This window comes from Nannobrachium achirus (genome assembly GCF_963921795.1).
Source record: "Nannobrachium achirus genome assembly, chromosome: 8".
NCBI lineage: Eukaryota > Metazoa > Chordata > Actinopteri > Myctophiformes > Myctophidae > Nannobrachium > Nannobrachium achirus.
In genome coordinates this window covers 13,476,240-13,491,320 of record NC_137817.1, presented here as the reverse complement: position 1 = coordinate 13,491,320, position 15,081 = coordinate 13,476,240, and the positions used below count along the sequence as shown (strand labels likewise).

Below are 15,081 nucleotides of genomic sequence, written 5' to 3'. Positions count from 1 at the left end.
TTTCTGTGTGCTGGAGAGACGAGGAGACCCCTCTTATGAAGCAAACACACTATTACGATTTAGATATAAACTTCTTTCATTCTCAATTATCTGGTGGAATGTTGTGCTAATTGGTAAAATCACATTTCTTTTCACCTCCCTCGGTGGCATTGGCTGGACAAAATGATAAGCAACAGACAATGAAAGTACACTGCGCTAGCACTGCTTCCTCATTTCAGTTGACAATTAAAGCTCAGTCGGTCACAGCTGTCGGTGGACCTGGTGTCTCTGGCTGTCCACGCTATGTCTGCAGGTGATGGACTAGGATGAAATGGCTCCCAGGATGAGACTTCTCCCAGGATGGCTTTCACCTCCCAGGGCGGGAGATGCGCCATTCAATATCTGCATATGAACTCGGACCAGATGAGAAAACCTGCTGCATTTTTCATCTCCACCATGAGGGCCTGCAAGGCGCATAGTGCAGCATGGCTCTCTGGGTGATATTCGCCTTCAAACCCTCCCTGTCCATATCGATAGTCACTTTTAGGACAAGACAAGAGTGATGCTAAAACTCACACTATCTGATTGTCCATGCTATGCATGTAGACCTCCCTGAGGGAGAATACATGATGTGGACAGTCGTGAGACCTCTGTCCCCAATGCCCCCACGATGGGAGTCAAGCCATTCAACTTCTGAATAATGGCCACAGATTAAATGTGATAACCCACTGCATGGCCCCTTGTGGAGAATCATTACCCTCCCTCTGCCAACCTGGGGATAGCCCCGAACTGAGCTCATGCTTCGTTCAATGCTTGAGGAATGAGCAAGCCGATTCTTATCACCTGACAGGGGGGAGTTTTCCCGGTAGGGAGCATGTTATTCCAACCAGTTCCTTTCCCCTCCATCAGGCGCCCCAGCTGACCAGAGGCAATACAGACCAGGCACCCCAGGCCCCAGCCCTTTTTAAATGTGTTTGGTGGTTTTCAGTTTTTTGTTATCGTTAAGCCAAAACAATACTGTGGCAACAAACTTATTTTTCTTTTGTGCAAAGGTTAACAAATCTCGGGCCGAGAACAATAGTGAACAATAGAAATGTTAATTGGTTGGTTTCAAGCACATTAAACTAAAATAAGACAGGAGAGGTAGTTAAATCATACGTTTCTTTTTTGTATAATTTCCAATTTGGAAACAGTGACAATACGTATGATAAACCGTAGCTCAAACATGCAAGCTAATCAACATTATACACACACAAGGACATTTCTTTTCCTATATAACAAAACCATTAAATAAAAGGTTAATGTAAAATACAAATGAAGGTTCCAAAACACACACTCACACACACATGGACCTTCCGGTTATGAAAAACACAAACAAATATATGACCATGTTTGTGATTAACAATTCTCTTGGAGTTTTGCCACCTGCTTACAGCAAAACAATTGCTTATATAGCCTATAGCAACCACCATAATGAAGCACTCAGCATCTTAACCTCTACATCACCACAACGACTCTAGCTGTTGTCAGACTCATCTTCTGCCTCGCGGAGCCAGGTGAAGAAGGCACTGACGGACTTGAGGGCCACGCCCTTGCCCTGCAGCTCGGCAGGGTCCTTGCTGGACTCCCACATGAAGAAGGCCTCCTCTTTGATCACATCCTCGTCATACATGGTGTCAAAGAACATCCGCAGCAGATCTAGAGAGAATAGAGGACAAGAGAAGGTGAGAACTGGAGGCCAGCCTAAAAGTAAACACAACTACATGTAAACAGCACATGAATGTTGATCAGGGCGTCAAGCACTAAATCAAATCTTTTCCATTTTAAACAGTGCGCCACTTCACATCAATCACATCCATCAAATGATTTACATCGATCAGGTGTTGTTGGAAGATGCGCCTGTCCTATTTTTGAAGTGATGCAATGCGATCACGTGCTGTTTGCTTTGAAAAGGTTGCAGTTGCATGGAACGCATTAACTCGGTCAGTATAGGCAGTGTAGTACTATACCTATAGTATTATGGTATACCAGCCTATTTATTTCAATATTATTATTGATGTAAAATAAAAATACAATATGTAATTAATTTATAATAACAGGGCACAGAAGATATATTTGGAGGTAGAAAAGATGGCATGAAACTATGGAAAAAGGGTGTTTATTTCCTATCCATTATTCTATGGGCCATAATTTAAATCCAGTAAGACTTAAGGCCTCTCCACACCAAAAAGTCTGCAAAGGACTGCAAAGAACTTGCAAAGGACTGCAAAGAACTGCAAAGAACTTGCAAAGGACTGCAAAGAACTGCACAGAACTTCGTCTGCCGACTGTATGCCGACTGTACTTACTGTACGCAATTGTGCGCATGCGCGGGGAGATCGCATGAAATACCATTCCAAACCAGGAGGTGGCAGTAGTCTGAAAGGCTATTTTCACTCCATAGTTGATCGTCCCTGCATGCCGTCGCTGTCGGAAAATGCTGTTATTAACTCATTGAGTGCCTATCCCGAATTAGTTCGGGATATATGATCGTATCACAGGGTGCCTATCCCGAACAAGTTCGGGATATAAAAAAAAAAAAAAAAAATATTTTTTTTTTTTTTTTGAAAATTTTTTTTTTGAATTTTTTTTTTTTTTTTTGGACCCCATCAAATCTGGTGAACATGATTTCAATCGCGATTTTGCATGTTCCACCCCCATACAACCCCATCTAACATACAGGGCAGCCATTTTTGTTTACATTACATGTAAAACATAAGGGCGATTATCTCAAGAATGCCTGAACGGATTTCCAATCGGATCTTTTTGTTTGAAAGCTGTGAACAAACTGCACAAATCCACTCCAATGCAATCCAGGATTGCATTGGATTTTTCAGAGCTCATTCTTCTCTGTTTTTTTCCCATGCATGAGGTGTGCAAGGTTTAATCATGGCTAAGTTGACGAAAATAAGGCTTCTAAAATGCTTGGTAGCCAATAGCTAACTTCAAGCTAACTTCATCCTCTTCCTGTACATGCAGTCATGCACAAAGGAAAGTGTTCAGGCAAGTCATGGCTGCAGGGCTTCTGCATATACCAGCATATCTCTATGGGATTTTCTCTGGCCACTGGGCGCCCTCTAGTGGTGAAAGGGGTGGCACTAAATGAGTTAAGCCTATTATTTATATTATTATTTGGATAAAGTAGAACAACCTTTAAAACCAATCATAATCCTTTAAAATTGTATCATGATCTGACACTTTCACAACAGCTTGTTGCTGCTTCAGCGTTCTGCCTCCACTGCTGTGTGCAGTTGTATTATTTTGTCATACGATACGATGGTGTGACGTCGCGCATTGAAAATATCAGAGCTACAAGCTCACAACATGTCGGAACTTGAAGCGTTGTGAGCTTGTATGTCTGCTATGCTCGACACGCACCGTCATACGCTGAAGCACACATCCAGCTTTTCACAGCTGAAAGAGGAGGTAATCTAACCACTAGTAGGCACGGAGGCACTGTACGTGACTGTTCTCCGTGCAGAGGAGAAGAAAAAAACAACAACAACACGGGCAGCTGCTGCACTATTACTAGCCCACTTTATTCTGTTGTGTTTAGTGTGTTGTCTCGGTGTCCTCTGTGACTGTGTGGAAACAGTATGTATGCCAACTGTAACCAAACTGGACCCAGTTGAAACGTGGACGTGGATATTATACAATCAAGCACCTTTCTCGCAGTTCACTCGCGCCCACTTTATTCAGTTCAGTTGTGTGTAGTGTGTTGTCTCGGTGTCCTCTGTGACTGTGTGGAAACAGTATGTATGCCAAACAGATAGCTACCAGCGGATTGTGTGTTGTCTTTTATTTTATCCGCTCTCGTTGGCTCATTTCACTGCCGACGGACAAGGGACCGACTCAACAAAACCGAGCAAGTCCAGTTTCCCAGTTCTCGGTCGATAACGCTCCCGACCCGCTGCCGAAAACCTGACGATGAGCTCCCGTTCGGCAACCGACGCTATCCGCAGCCTTCCGCCGCCGAATCGTCGACGAATCTGTGCGGTTAAAAGTGGCCTTTAGTCTAAGTAGGCTAAAGACAGACGGACACACATATGGATGATACTCACTGGGAGGCTGTTCCATCTCCACTATAAGGGCCTGCAAGGCATAGAGAGCGTGCAACTCCTTCTGTTCGTCCTTCAGGTATCTCTGCAGCAGCTTGGCTCTGTGGTTGATCTTCTCACTGTCCACCTTGTATGGATTCTCACCTGCAGGACAAGAGTGGTGCCAAACTGACAATGTCAAACACTTGAGCACTTGTCATGTTACTTACAACTCGGGCAGCAGAGAATATTATATAATACATTTGCATGTGAATATCCTGTACATAAGTGTTCATAACAACACGCGCGCGCCTCCCATTGCCTACTTAGTGCATCAATATGTGTGGTCAATACAGCGTATAAAACAGTGACATTAACAATCAATCGGCAGACAGGGATTTTTAAGTTATGTGGATGTTCTCATGCATTTTTCTCCCCAGTGGTTTTGTATTGTTTCGATTGAAGCAGATTTTTTATGTTTCAGAACTTCTACAGTAAATGAACACTATGTGAAGAGAACAGAGAGACAAGGTGGACTCACCGATGATGGCCGACTGGCAGATACAGGTCATCAGCACTCTGACAAAGGTGTTGGAGGACGTCTGCTGTTCCTCCAGGTTGGCCTGCACACAAACTCACAATGAAGCAACATACCCTTGCATCTATATTCTGGGGCGAACATTCAGCAACAATAGCAGATCAACCTTTTGATCTGCTTAAAAAAGCAGAGGTGATGCCTCAGCTTAAAACAGAGGCGATGCCTCTGTTTTAAGCTCTTGTCTCTATTTCATCCGACTATGACAGCTACGCGTGTCAGGAGCAGTAGAGCATAATAGAACATGAGTGAGAACAAGAGGGACTGATGAAGAGTGAGTCAGCCATGTTGAGATGAGATGACTAGGGAGCCTTTCAGAAGCCCGACAACAGCTCAAATCAGCTTAGCAGTTACAAAGGAACGCTCAGAACCATGTATGGTGTAATTAAGATTAGAGGATTGTTTTGAGTGTTGTGCGAGAAACGCATTCAGACAGTCGGGGGGACTATTAAACCAAGAAGTTTTGAAATTGCACATATGTCCTAAACACTGTGTTTAGGACATTTTATTGAGCGTACCTTGATCCAGTCAAATATCCTGGCATTGTTGGCCTTGTCCTGGATGAGTCTGTCCAGCTGTTTGCTCATTTCTGTGGCGCTCATCTCCTCCTTCTTGGCCGTCTCCGACTCATCACCCAGGGTGAACTCCACTTTCTATGAACACACAGGACACCATTTGACGAACACACACAATTTTGTTATGAACACAGGTGGGGAGTTGTGCTGTCTTTGACTGAAACTGAGAAGGGGCAGGTGCCAGGTGGAGCTCTGACCTTTACTGTCACAAACTTGGTGACGTCTTCGTCCTCAGGCAGGAAGTCTTTCCAGCTAAGGCCCGCCTCCTTCCACATGGCTCCCACCTTTACATGGCCCTGCAGGAGCAAGAGAGGAGGATCATTTTCAGAGTGATGGGCAATTGTCAATTGTCAAACTGGCTTAGTCTAAACGTTATTGCAGTGTAATGAACAAAGGAATGGGCTGGTGGCAGAGTGGGAGGTTTAACAGGGTGAAATCTCACCATTCCTTTGCGGAGTAGAATGAGGATATGGACCAACAGGTCGCTGGCCTTACCTAGAGGAACAAGAGACTTGTAGATCTCTCTGGACACACGCACGCACACACGCACACACACACACTTACATTAATTTACAACAAAGACAAACATTTCCCTTATTAGAGAATTAATTTCACAAGTAGATTTAATTGCAGAACATGGTTGTTTGAAGGCATCCAGCGAAGCCTGGGACTCACTTGAAGAGCTGTCCCATGGGGAGACCTCCCTCGTAGAGCATGGGTGTGATCAGCTCAGCCAGGTGCAGCCAGAAGAGGGGGATTTCTACAGCCATATCCTCTGCCACTTCTAGGATCTCTTGAAGCCTGGACACACACACACACACACACACACACACACACACACACACACACACACACACACTATGTAAACCTTACTGCAAAGAGAATCTACCTCAAGTCAATGAATGCAAGTAACCATGCCAGTCTTACCCTTTGTAGTACTGCTGAGTGGGCATCATGCCAGTCTTGATGAGCTGGTGCAGCAGCAGCCCCATGTGTTCTCGGGCGCTGGCGCTACGCTCTAGCGTGGACTCCAGGCCGTTCCGCACAAACACAAACAGCTGCTGGGAGCTGTTCATCTCCTGTACACATTGCAATGCCTCCTGTTGATCCAGGCCAGCACAACCACTGACAATTAGAGCGGAGTTGGGAGGACTTGCATATTATATAAACATCACATTTCACAGCTCTTGCTCATGTTTGAGAACGGTGTGCATGCGAACCTCCATAACGTGGAGATACCCTTCGATGATGGCCGTTGCACGTGGCACATGGTCGACCGGGACCGGGTTGACCGGCTTGCGGTAATCTCTCTTGCAGCTGCTTTCCTCCTGTCTGAAACTGTGTTGGGTCACCGTCAGTCTACCGGACAGTCTGTTCCGGTAATCCGGTCTGTCCTCTCGTCTGTCGTCTCTTCTGTTATCTTGTCTGTCATCCTGTCTGTCAAAGCGGTCCCCGTACCCTCTTCTAGAACTGTGTCAGTGGTCAAAAGAGAGGAGGACGGTTATAGGACCTCAGATCTGTCAAACGCTAAAAAAGAAAAACAGTCTAGAGCTCTTATTCTGCTGAAAATGAAGACACACACACACACACACACACACACACACACACACACACACACACACACACTCTACCAACCTCTGAGACACTCTTGTGTCAGAGTCTAGAGAGGAATAGAAGAGAGCATGGGATATGTTCAGGGTGCTGGTGACCGGACGCCTGCCTGACACTGAGCCTGGGTACCCAGGACGCACGATGACCTTGGGACCCTGGTCCTCTCGTCTGGGCACCCATTTATCCTGGGACAGAGAGGGAGGGACAGGCAGAGGGTGAGCACACGCCTTTCGCACTAGAAAGTGAGCACAGATCCCCGTCAGGCCGGGTTACATGTGTAACCACCCATGGAGCGAGAATTGCAGTTACGGTTGAGTTTGGGGTTAGGGGATATACAGTAGAATGAATGGCAATCAATGCAATGTCACCAAATACAATGTCACCTGTGAGTGTGAGTGTACGAGTGTGTGTGTGTGTGTGTGTGTGTGTGTGTGTGTGTGTGTGTGTGTGTGCGTGCGTGTGCGTGCGTGTGTGTGTTACCTGTCGGAGATCCAACACATCTTGCAGCATGAAGCGGACCTTGAAGGAGGTCGTCTTCTCCTTGATGATTTTCTCCATTTTTCTGAAGTACTGGTCCATGCGAGGCTTAACAGAGACACAATCATTTTGTAAAGTAAAATAATTGATAAGCAAGCTTAAGTTAACATCTTCATGTGTGTCGTGTCTTTAAGCTAGCCCTCAGTGACATTCATCGTCAGACCACAACATATGCCGACAGCGCTGGCTAAATTTACAAATCTCCTCTGTTAAAGGACAACTTTGTTTTTTTACAACATGGGTTCATATTTTAGATTGTAATTAGAGAAAAGAAAAGATGAGTGTTAAAATGTTTTCATTTATTGCTTTCTATTGTTTTAGCGATTTTAGTATTATGATTTCAGTGGGTGGGGGCATGCGTACAAGTGGCTAAATATGTCTTTTAGACACAATAAGCAGTCAGTTTATTTGTTGTTATTTACACCAGTCCCCATACAGTAAGTCACATCTGCCCATGAAAAATTGCGTTTCATCTTGGGCATGGGCTTATTGTGTCTAAAAAGACACATTTAGCCACTTGCATGCATGCCCCAAACCTGGGGGCATGCATGCAAATCAAAATCGTTAAAATCACTAAAACGATAGAAAGAAGTAAATGAAACCATTTTAACACTCAACTTCTCTTTTCTCTAATGACCATCTAAAATATGAACCCTTGTTGGAAAAAAACTAAGTTGTCCTTTAATGTCTATGCAGTCCGTATGTACCTTGGACTTCTCAGAGTCCAGGTCCTTGCCAGTGATGCTGAGAACTATACACAGGCACTTCAGGGACTCTTCATCGTCGCTTTTGAGCAGCTTGACGATACAGTCGTGCATGATCACCACCGTCAGCATCTTGAGCCTGAACAGCTCCCCGATGAACTTGATGTTGCCCAGAGCGCGCCTCCTGGCCCGGTCCTTGGAATCATCCAGCTCCTCTTTGAGGCGCTGCTTCTCCTCCTCCTGTCAGGAAATGAGGGAAGTGGTGTGTGTGGGGGTTAACATGGCAGGTTAGCTTACAATGGATTTGTGTATGTGTGTGTGTGTGTATTTTCAATTCAACCTTGCTGTGCACAATACCGCCCTTTTTGGTGGGAATTTGTAAGAAATAATAAGTGACAAATTCAACCTTAAAATCACCAGTTTTTCCACTCCCCCCCCCCCAAAAAAAGCATTTTGTCTTTTCTTCTTTCTGACAATTAACGATACTACTTATTGTCTCTGCTGGGCACATCAATGTCATGAGGAAACAGGTGCTTACCCCCAGGGCAGCATCCAGCTCTTTCTGCTTCTTCTCAAATATTTCGTCATCGTCCGTGTCCTTCTCAAACTCCTTCTGGCACCGGTTGAGCAGCAGCTTGCGGAAATTCACAGTGATCCCCGGCTTATCTGTGGTGGGGACTTTGAGCTGAGGAGGGTAGAGACACGGAGAAGGCTGGTTATCATACAGCTACACAGGTTAGTTGAGCAATAAAGGCTCTGTCAGACACAACACAATTTGTGCTGCAGCACACATTTTCACCACTGGGTAGAATCAAGCGCACTGTTCTCGCCACTGGGTAAAGTTAATGCAGGCTTGTCACAAATACACAATTACATGAATGAAATTTACATAAATGTTTAAATGTCATATTTCCATAATTAATATCATGTCATTCTCCATGCTCTTATAGAGGGGGATGTAGTTTGTTTTCCAGTTCAGGTTAAACACTAGAAAGATGTAGTGTAGTGTGGTTGCATTGAGGCGAGTCACACTTACACAATCTCTCTATCAGTATCTATCAGTCCTTGTCCCTATTCGAGCGGTGCTAACCATTCCGTCCTTGTCCCATATTTGGGAAAAGTGTATTGTTTTTTAAAAGTTAACTGAGAAAATGAATTCACAAACACATATATGTATGTATATATAAATTGAACTATATAACCTATGTAATTTTTGTATGACTTTTCTTAGTTTCTTTTTCACATAGAAGTAGGATCTCGACAAAAAACAACAACACAGCCACAAAAACAAAAACAAAATAAAAACTATGTCATAGTCCCAGGTATCTAGCCACGTACATAGTGTAACAGTATGTTGCGCTTAACACCACGTACGTATCTTTTAGCAAAATGCAAGGAATCGATTTCCGAAGGAGCCGGTCGATTTGACATAATGGCCCAGCCTTCAGTTGCGTGCCAAAACTGTGGGAGGAGTAGCGCTGCAAAATAAAGTTTATCTAGGAAGGGAGAGATGGATGGATGGATGGATGGATGGATGGAATAAAGTTGGACAAGTACTATAGTCTAATCTGTAGTAGTGCTGTAGTGTGGTTGCCCCCTGCAGGGCAGGGTAAAAGTTATCTCTAGATTACCAGGTGGTTAAGTGTAAACTATAGTTATTTGCAATACAGCAGCTCCAAATACATATCCATGCAGGGAGACAGATTCAGTAGGGCCGCTTGTAAATCATAAGGCAATCTAATCCTCACTCCATAGGACAGAATGTCACTAGCCAATAACTATAAGTTATCAATGCAACTTGTAGATCTACTGATTCGAGTACACAATTGTTCCTTATTAGATTATCATGATCAGTACTCATGATGAAGCGATTATTAAGGCTACTGTACTGTAGGTGAAAGTCTGTCTGGAACACACACACACACACACACACACACACACACACACACACACACACACACACACACACACACACACACACACACACACACACACACACACACACACACACACACACACACACAGGGAGATAGAGAGAGTCTTATACTGCATTAAGTCCTGTCTGGTCTTACCGTCATAAGGCAGCGGCACATGTTGGCATAGGCCTGGGAGAATTTGGGCTCAGATATGGCCTTCTCTAAGATGAGGTCGATGACTCCCTTCACACGTTCCTCTGTATTGATGGTGAGCTCCGTCACCTGCTTCATCAGCCGCTGGAACATCTGGGGGGTCAACTTGTTCAGAATGCTGCGCACGCGCCTAAACAGCTGGCAGGTCTTGGCTTCCTCTGGGTCGTTCTCCCCGGCTGCCTTTGGCCTGTGCCTTGGATTCTTACCGGAGGGCTTCCAGGCCTTCTTGAGCTGTATGTCGTCCAGTGGTGGAAAAAGTAGGTTACTCAAATGTTTTATAGTAGTAAAAATCAATACTTCAATAGCCTATAGAAATACTACAAGTAAAAGTCCTGAATTCAAAATACTTGAGTAAAAGTGCAAAAGTAAAAGTACTCATTATGCAGAATATCCCATTTCAGGTTTACAAATGTATAACATTCTTTTGAGAATAGTAGATCTACAAGCTCACAATGCCTTGCATTGAGAAACATTGCTATAATTTCAAAGCTAACCGGTATAAAGTCGCCGGAAAGAGATTTATATTCTTGTATTTATTTTACTGAGAATAAGGTTAAAAATAACTGTAGGATTACGCATATCTTTCTGAGGTTAAGATTAGGAATAGGGTTAGGTTTTGGCACCGTTTTACTGAGGTTAAGGTTAGGAATAAGGTTAGGTTTAACCGTTTAGGCATAGTTTACGGGTATATAAGGATATTAAGGATCTCAATGGAAAATAACAAATATGCCTTGCCTTACCCGAGTTTCCTTATAGTTCACATTGAATCAGTGAACTGTACTGTCATGAAACTTTTCCTATCCAAAACTTCAATACCTCAATCAATCAATCAAAAGGCATAACACATCAGCCCAGGCGAGTTTCTTTCCAGCGACATAGTAGTGGAGTAGAAGTAAAAGAAGGCCTACTGAAAATTGTATAATAATAATCAAGTAAAGTACAAATACCTCCAAACTGTCACTGTCAGTCCGTGACATTGTCTTGATGATGTTTCTCGTCTATTTTCCCCGAGTCCCCGACACAGCTGGGAAGCCTATACGAAAGTGAAACAAAAGTTAAGCCGGGTGCGCTCTCTTAAAGGAACACTGCACAATTGACTGAAGTAAAAATTGCAACTATGGGGAAAATATTAAGTTGAATAAAAATCCTCCTGTTAATATCATGAAACTGTGAACACTTCTATCTACGTCAGTTGATTACACCACCATTACACAGACTGATTCAACTGCCGACCAAGAAGTGAAAGTAGGCTATGTGGATTATGTGCACAATCACATGCACAAGGCAGAGCCTTGCACAAGGCATGCTTGCCAGTGCCACTAGCCCTATTCACGGCCCGCCCACTCTGCAACTTCCTGGTGCTGAAGTCACGTTTTGAAGGGTAAAACAAAACCATAGATATACAGTATATACCTGTAGAAGGTAAACCCCATGGTAAAACCCTGCTAAAAGCCCGAGTTTACACAGAAATCACAAATGTAATGCAATTTCCGAATATTACAGTATAAAATACGGCTAGCATGATCAAGAACACAAGATAGTAAAAAGCATTATAATTTACTTTTCCGTTCGAAATAATGATTTGTTGGCCAGCAATATCTGTTACCCTTCTAAACTGTTGCTGAGAAATGTGCTGAGTGGGCGGGCCGTGAATAGGGCGCTATTTTGTGCATAATGCATCATTTTACTTTGGATTTGGTTAAAATTATTCATTGGTTATAAGAGTTTTTTTTTTTTTTTTTTTTTTTTGTAATTTCTTTATCTTATGGTAACTATATAAGCTTAAACAAAAGTGGGGGGAAATCATGAAAAGAGAAAGCATACACCAATCCAGATTGTATGCTTATCTCCTGCTGATTAATTGGACTACTAATAGGCTATGCACTCTTATTTATGCACCCATTGTGAATACGGTAATTAGATAAATCGGATTTGTTTATTTTTCTTTGTTTATGTTTTATTTGTAGGCCTATTCAAAATTCCTGGTAGTCTAAACAAAACACTCCATTGTAGATTAAACAAGTTTTAGTAGTAATCTCATAAAAACATAGTAGCCTAGGCCTATACTGAAAATACCAACTCGCCTAAACACTATAGGTCTATCAACATACATTTCATAGTAGTCTATTGTAGTATCATGCAATCGCCTTTAGATGTCAGCCTACTCCATTATTGGTTTCATAAAATCAGCTGTAGCCCATAGACCACCCTGGCCAGCCAGCCAGCCCAAACAAACCAGATTGGCTCATCTCAGAACTGACCAGGACCTTATTGAGTAGGCTAATGGAACATTTACCCCAAAAAATATTAAAAATCTATACTGATCTTATTTTTACCAGGAGGTCATAGAAATAGCCTACATATAGCCGATGGTGTTTCCTGATCTTTGAAACGGCAGTTATTTCCATATTTCCAGCTTCTTTGTTAAAGAGGTAAAATACGATCCATTCAAATAAACATAAAAAAATCCCAACAAATCAGTTGTAGCCTACCTATAGCTAGCTAGGCCTACTTTATATCTTTTTTTTCCTTTCGCCATAATGGCCGGTGTGTCAGAATAGGCTAGATAGATTTGAGCTGCCAGTAATTGTGAAGTCCATCACTGTTTTCTTCTCCATTTACTCGACTGACAGTCACAAACTCCTTATAAGTAACGAGTGGGCCTATTAGTCTAGGACAGAGGTGGGCAACTTTAATGATGGAGAGGGCCACTATATTTCCAGACTCACTCCAGAGGGCCACATTGCATATTGCTGCATATGTCTTACTTTGTCATTCTACTATATGTCATACTAAAGATGCAAAAATAGCAGATCTACAAACTCAAAACGCGTCACAGTGCGACGCGGGGAGTTGAGAATATATCAGTATTCCGATATTAACCTGAGGGGCACATTAAGTGAAGGTGGGGGTCTAGGACCTGGCTAAGATCCCAGCAAGCAAGTCAGGACCTGGACCAATCAGTGACATCTCGATTGGGGCCAGATCACAGCCTATGATGTCATTACCAGGACGTCATAAGGATTTTTTGTTTGACCTAGAATATCACCTGATTTCAACCAACATAAATCCTGTCAAACAAAAAAGTCCATATGACGTCCTGGTAATGACGTCAAGATCATCCCCATATGGGCTGTAGCCTGGGACCACTTCACTTTTCGGGGTTGTAACCAGTCTGGAGCGGAAACCACAACACGTCATGTTGTAGTACTCAAAGGACTACAATTTGCCGGAACTATCCACCGGAAACAGTTTTAACCCAAAATAATTCCCTCAATAATGCGCTCAAGGACGAGGGACCTACCTAATAAACTCCTTGTTTTGCTTTTGAAAAAATAGTTTAGTATATGCATCTTTTAGTCCAACTCGTAGCGACTGGCAAGACTGCACTAGGCTACTCGAGCATTTGAATAGGGATTGGGGAAACAAACAGGGGGAACCAAATCAAAGCAACGCCGCTTCTTCTAGTAGTTTCCGCATTGGGCGGAAACCAAATGGCCTGTTGTGAACGAACACCAGGCTTTCCGGATGGGCGAGGTTATATGGGCTGTGATCTGGCCCCAATCGAGACGTCACTGATTGGTCCAGGTCCTGACCGTGCTTGCTGGGATATGTATGCACTTAATTTAGGAGAGAATATCTCAACTGTTCTTGTACATTTCTCATTTCAAAATCTTATGACAAAACAACTAAGAAACTCTAAAAACTGTCAACTTATTATTGTCCAGGGCCTTAGGGATTTTCTTTTTTTTTTTTTTTTGCACTAAGCAGTGTAAAAGCACAACATTTGCCCCAGATGTACCCAGGGCATGCGCTAATGATTTAGACTCTCGGGGTCATCATTGTAGTCAAATCCAATATGGCCACCATCTCAAAACAGTTTAGAATTTGAACAATATTATGTTTATATCAGAATGTGTGTGTGGGCGCTCAAAGTCATAATTTTGCATGTGGTGTAGGCCTAGCGCACTCAGCCTGATATAACACTTTGTCTAGTCGGCAACCTGGCCAACTCGGAACAATGTAAATAGGGAATGAATGCCCCGCCCTTTAATGCAAACCCCATTATACCTGTTTTCATAGGACCCGTTTTGACCATCTGTCTGCCTGTGTCCATTTATGCCCATATATGGAGATATCTGTATCTGTCTGTCTGTCTGTCGGCGTCCATTTTATGTCCATATATGGAGATCACTGCAGTTATAGTTCTGGGTCCATTTTATGCCCATATATGGAGATATCTGTCTATCTGCGTCCATTTTATGCCCATATATGGAGTATCTGTCTGGCGTTATTGGAAATGACACCCGAGCTCCAGGGAAACCCCGCCCACCGAAGCTTTTGATTGGCTGAAGCGGAGCTAGGGAGCGCTCCATTGTAGTCGCTTGGACAGGGCGTTTATCGTGGGCTTGCCCAGGCCTTATGGCCTGGGCATAAATATAACGATTGCATTCACCACAGCTTCGTAACTCGCGTGGCGCTCCACCGGCCGCGCGGCCCTGGCCCAAGCGGCCGGCCAGCGGCCCAAGGTCCGCTGGCCTGCGCGCCGCTTGCAGTGTCATGGACAATCGAGCGGCTCCGCCTGGAGCTCGGGTGTCATTTCCAATAACGCGTCTGTGCCTCCCGGTTCCCCCTTTAATGCAAACCTCATTATACCTGTTGTCATAGGACCCTGTGTCCATTTATGCCCATATATGGAGATATCTGTATCTGTCTGTCTGCGTCCATTTTATGCCCATATATGGAGATCTTTGACCATCTGTTTGCCTCTGTCCATTTATGTCCATATATGGAGATATCTGTATCTGTCTGTCTGCAATCCATTTTATGCCCATATATGGGGGCATTCATTTTATGCCCATATATGGAGAACGC

General features: G+C 43.6%; 1 protein-coding gene across 1 annotated transcript; it reads right to left on the bottom strand.

Annotated features, from left to right (window-relative positions):
- Nucleotides 1-1,495: 1,495 nt before the first annotated feature.
- On the bottom strand, nt 1,496-11,233 carry LOC308289927 (eukaryotic translation initiation factor 4 gamma 1-like; the record flags this gene model as incomplete). Its single annotated transcript, XM_080731708.1, has 15 exons — nt 11,154-11,233; nt 10,150-10,437; nt 8,616-8,762; nt 8,081-8,317; nt 7,317-7,421; nt 6,861-7,021; nt 6,465-6,695; nt 6,153-6,350; nt 5,901-6,026; nt 5,668-5,749; nt 5,423-5,521; nt 5,169-5,303; nt 4,597-4,678; nt 4,080-4,220; nt 1,496-1,677 (listed from the first exon to the last, which is right to left on the bottom strand). Exons 1-15 carry the CDS (start codon nt 11,181-11,183, stop codon nt 1,496-1,498), a joined length of 2,244 nt encoding a protein of 747 aa, XP_080587834.1. The 5' UTR covers nt 11,184-11,233.
- Nucleotides 11,234-15,081: the final 3,848 nt, after the last annotated feature.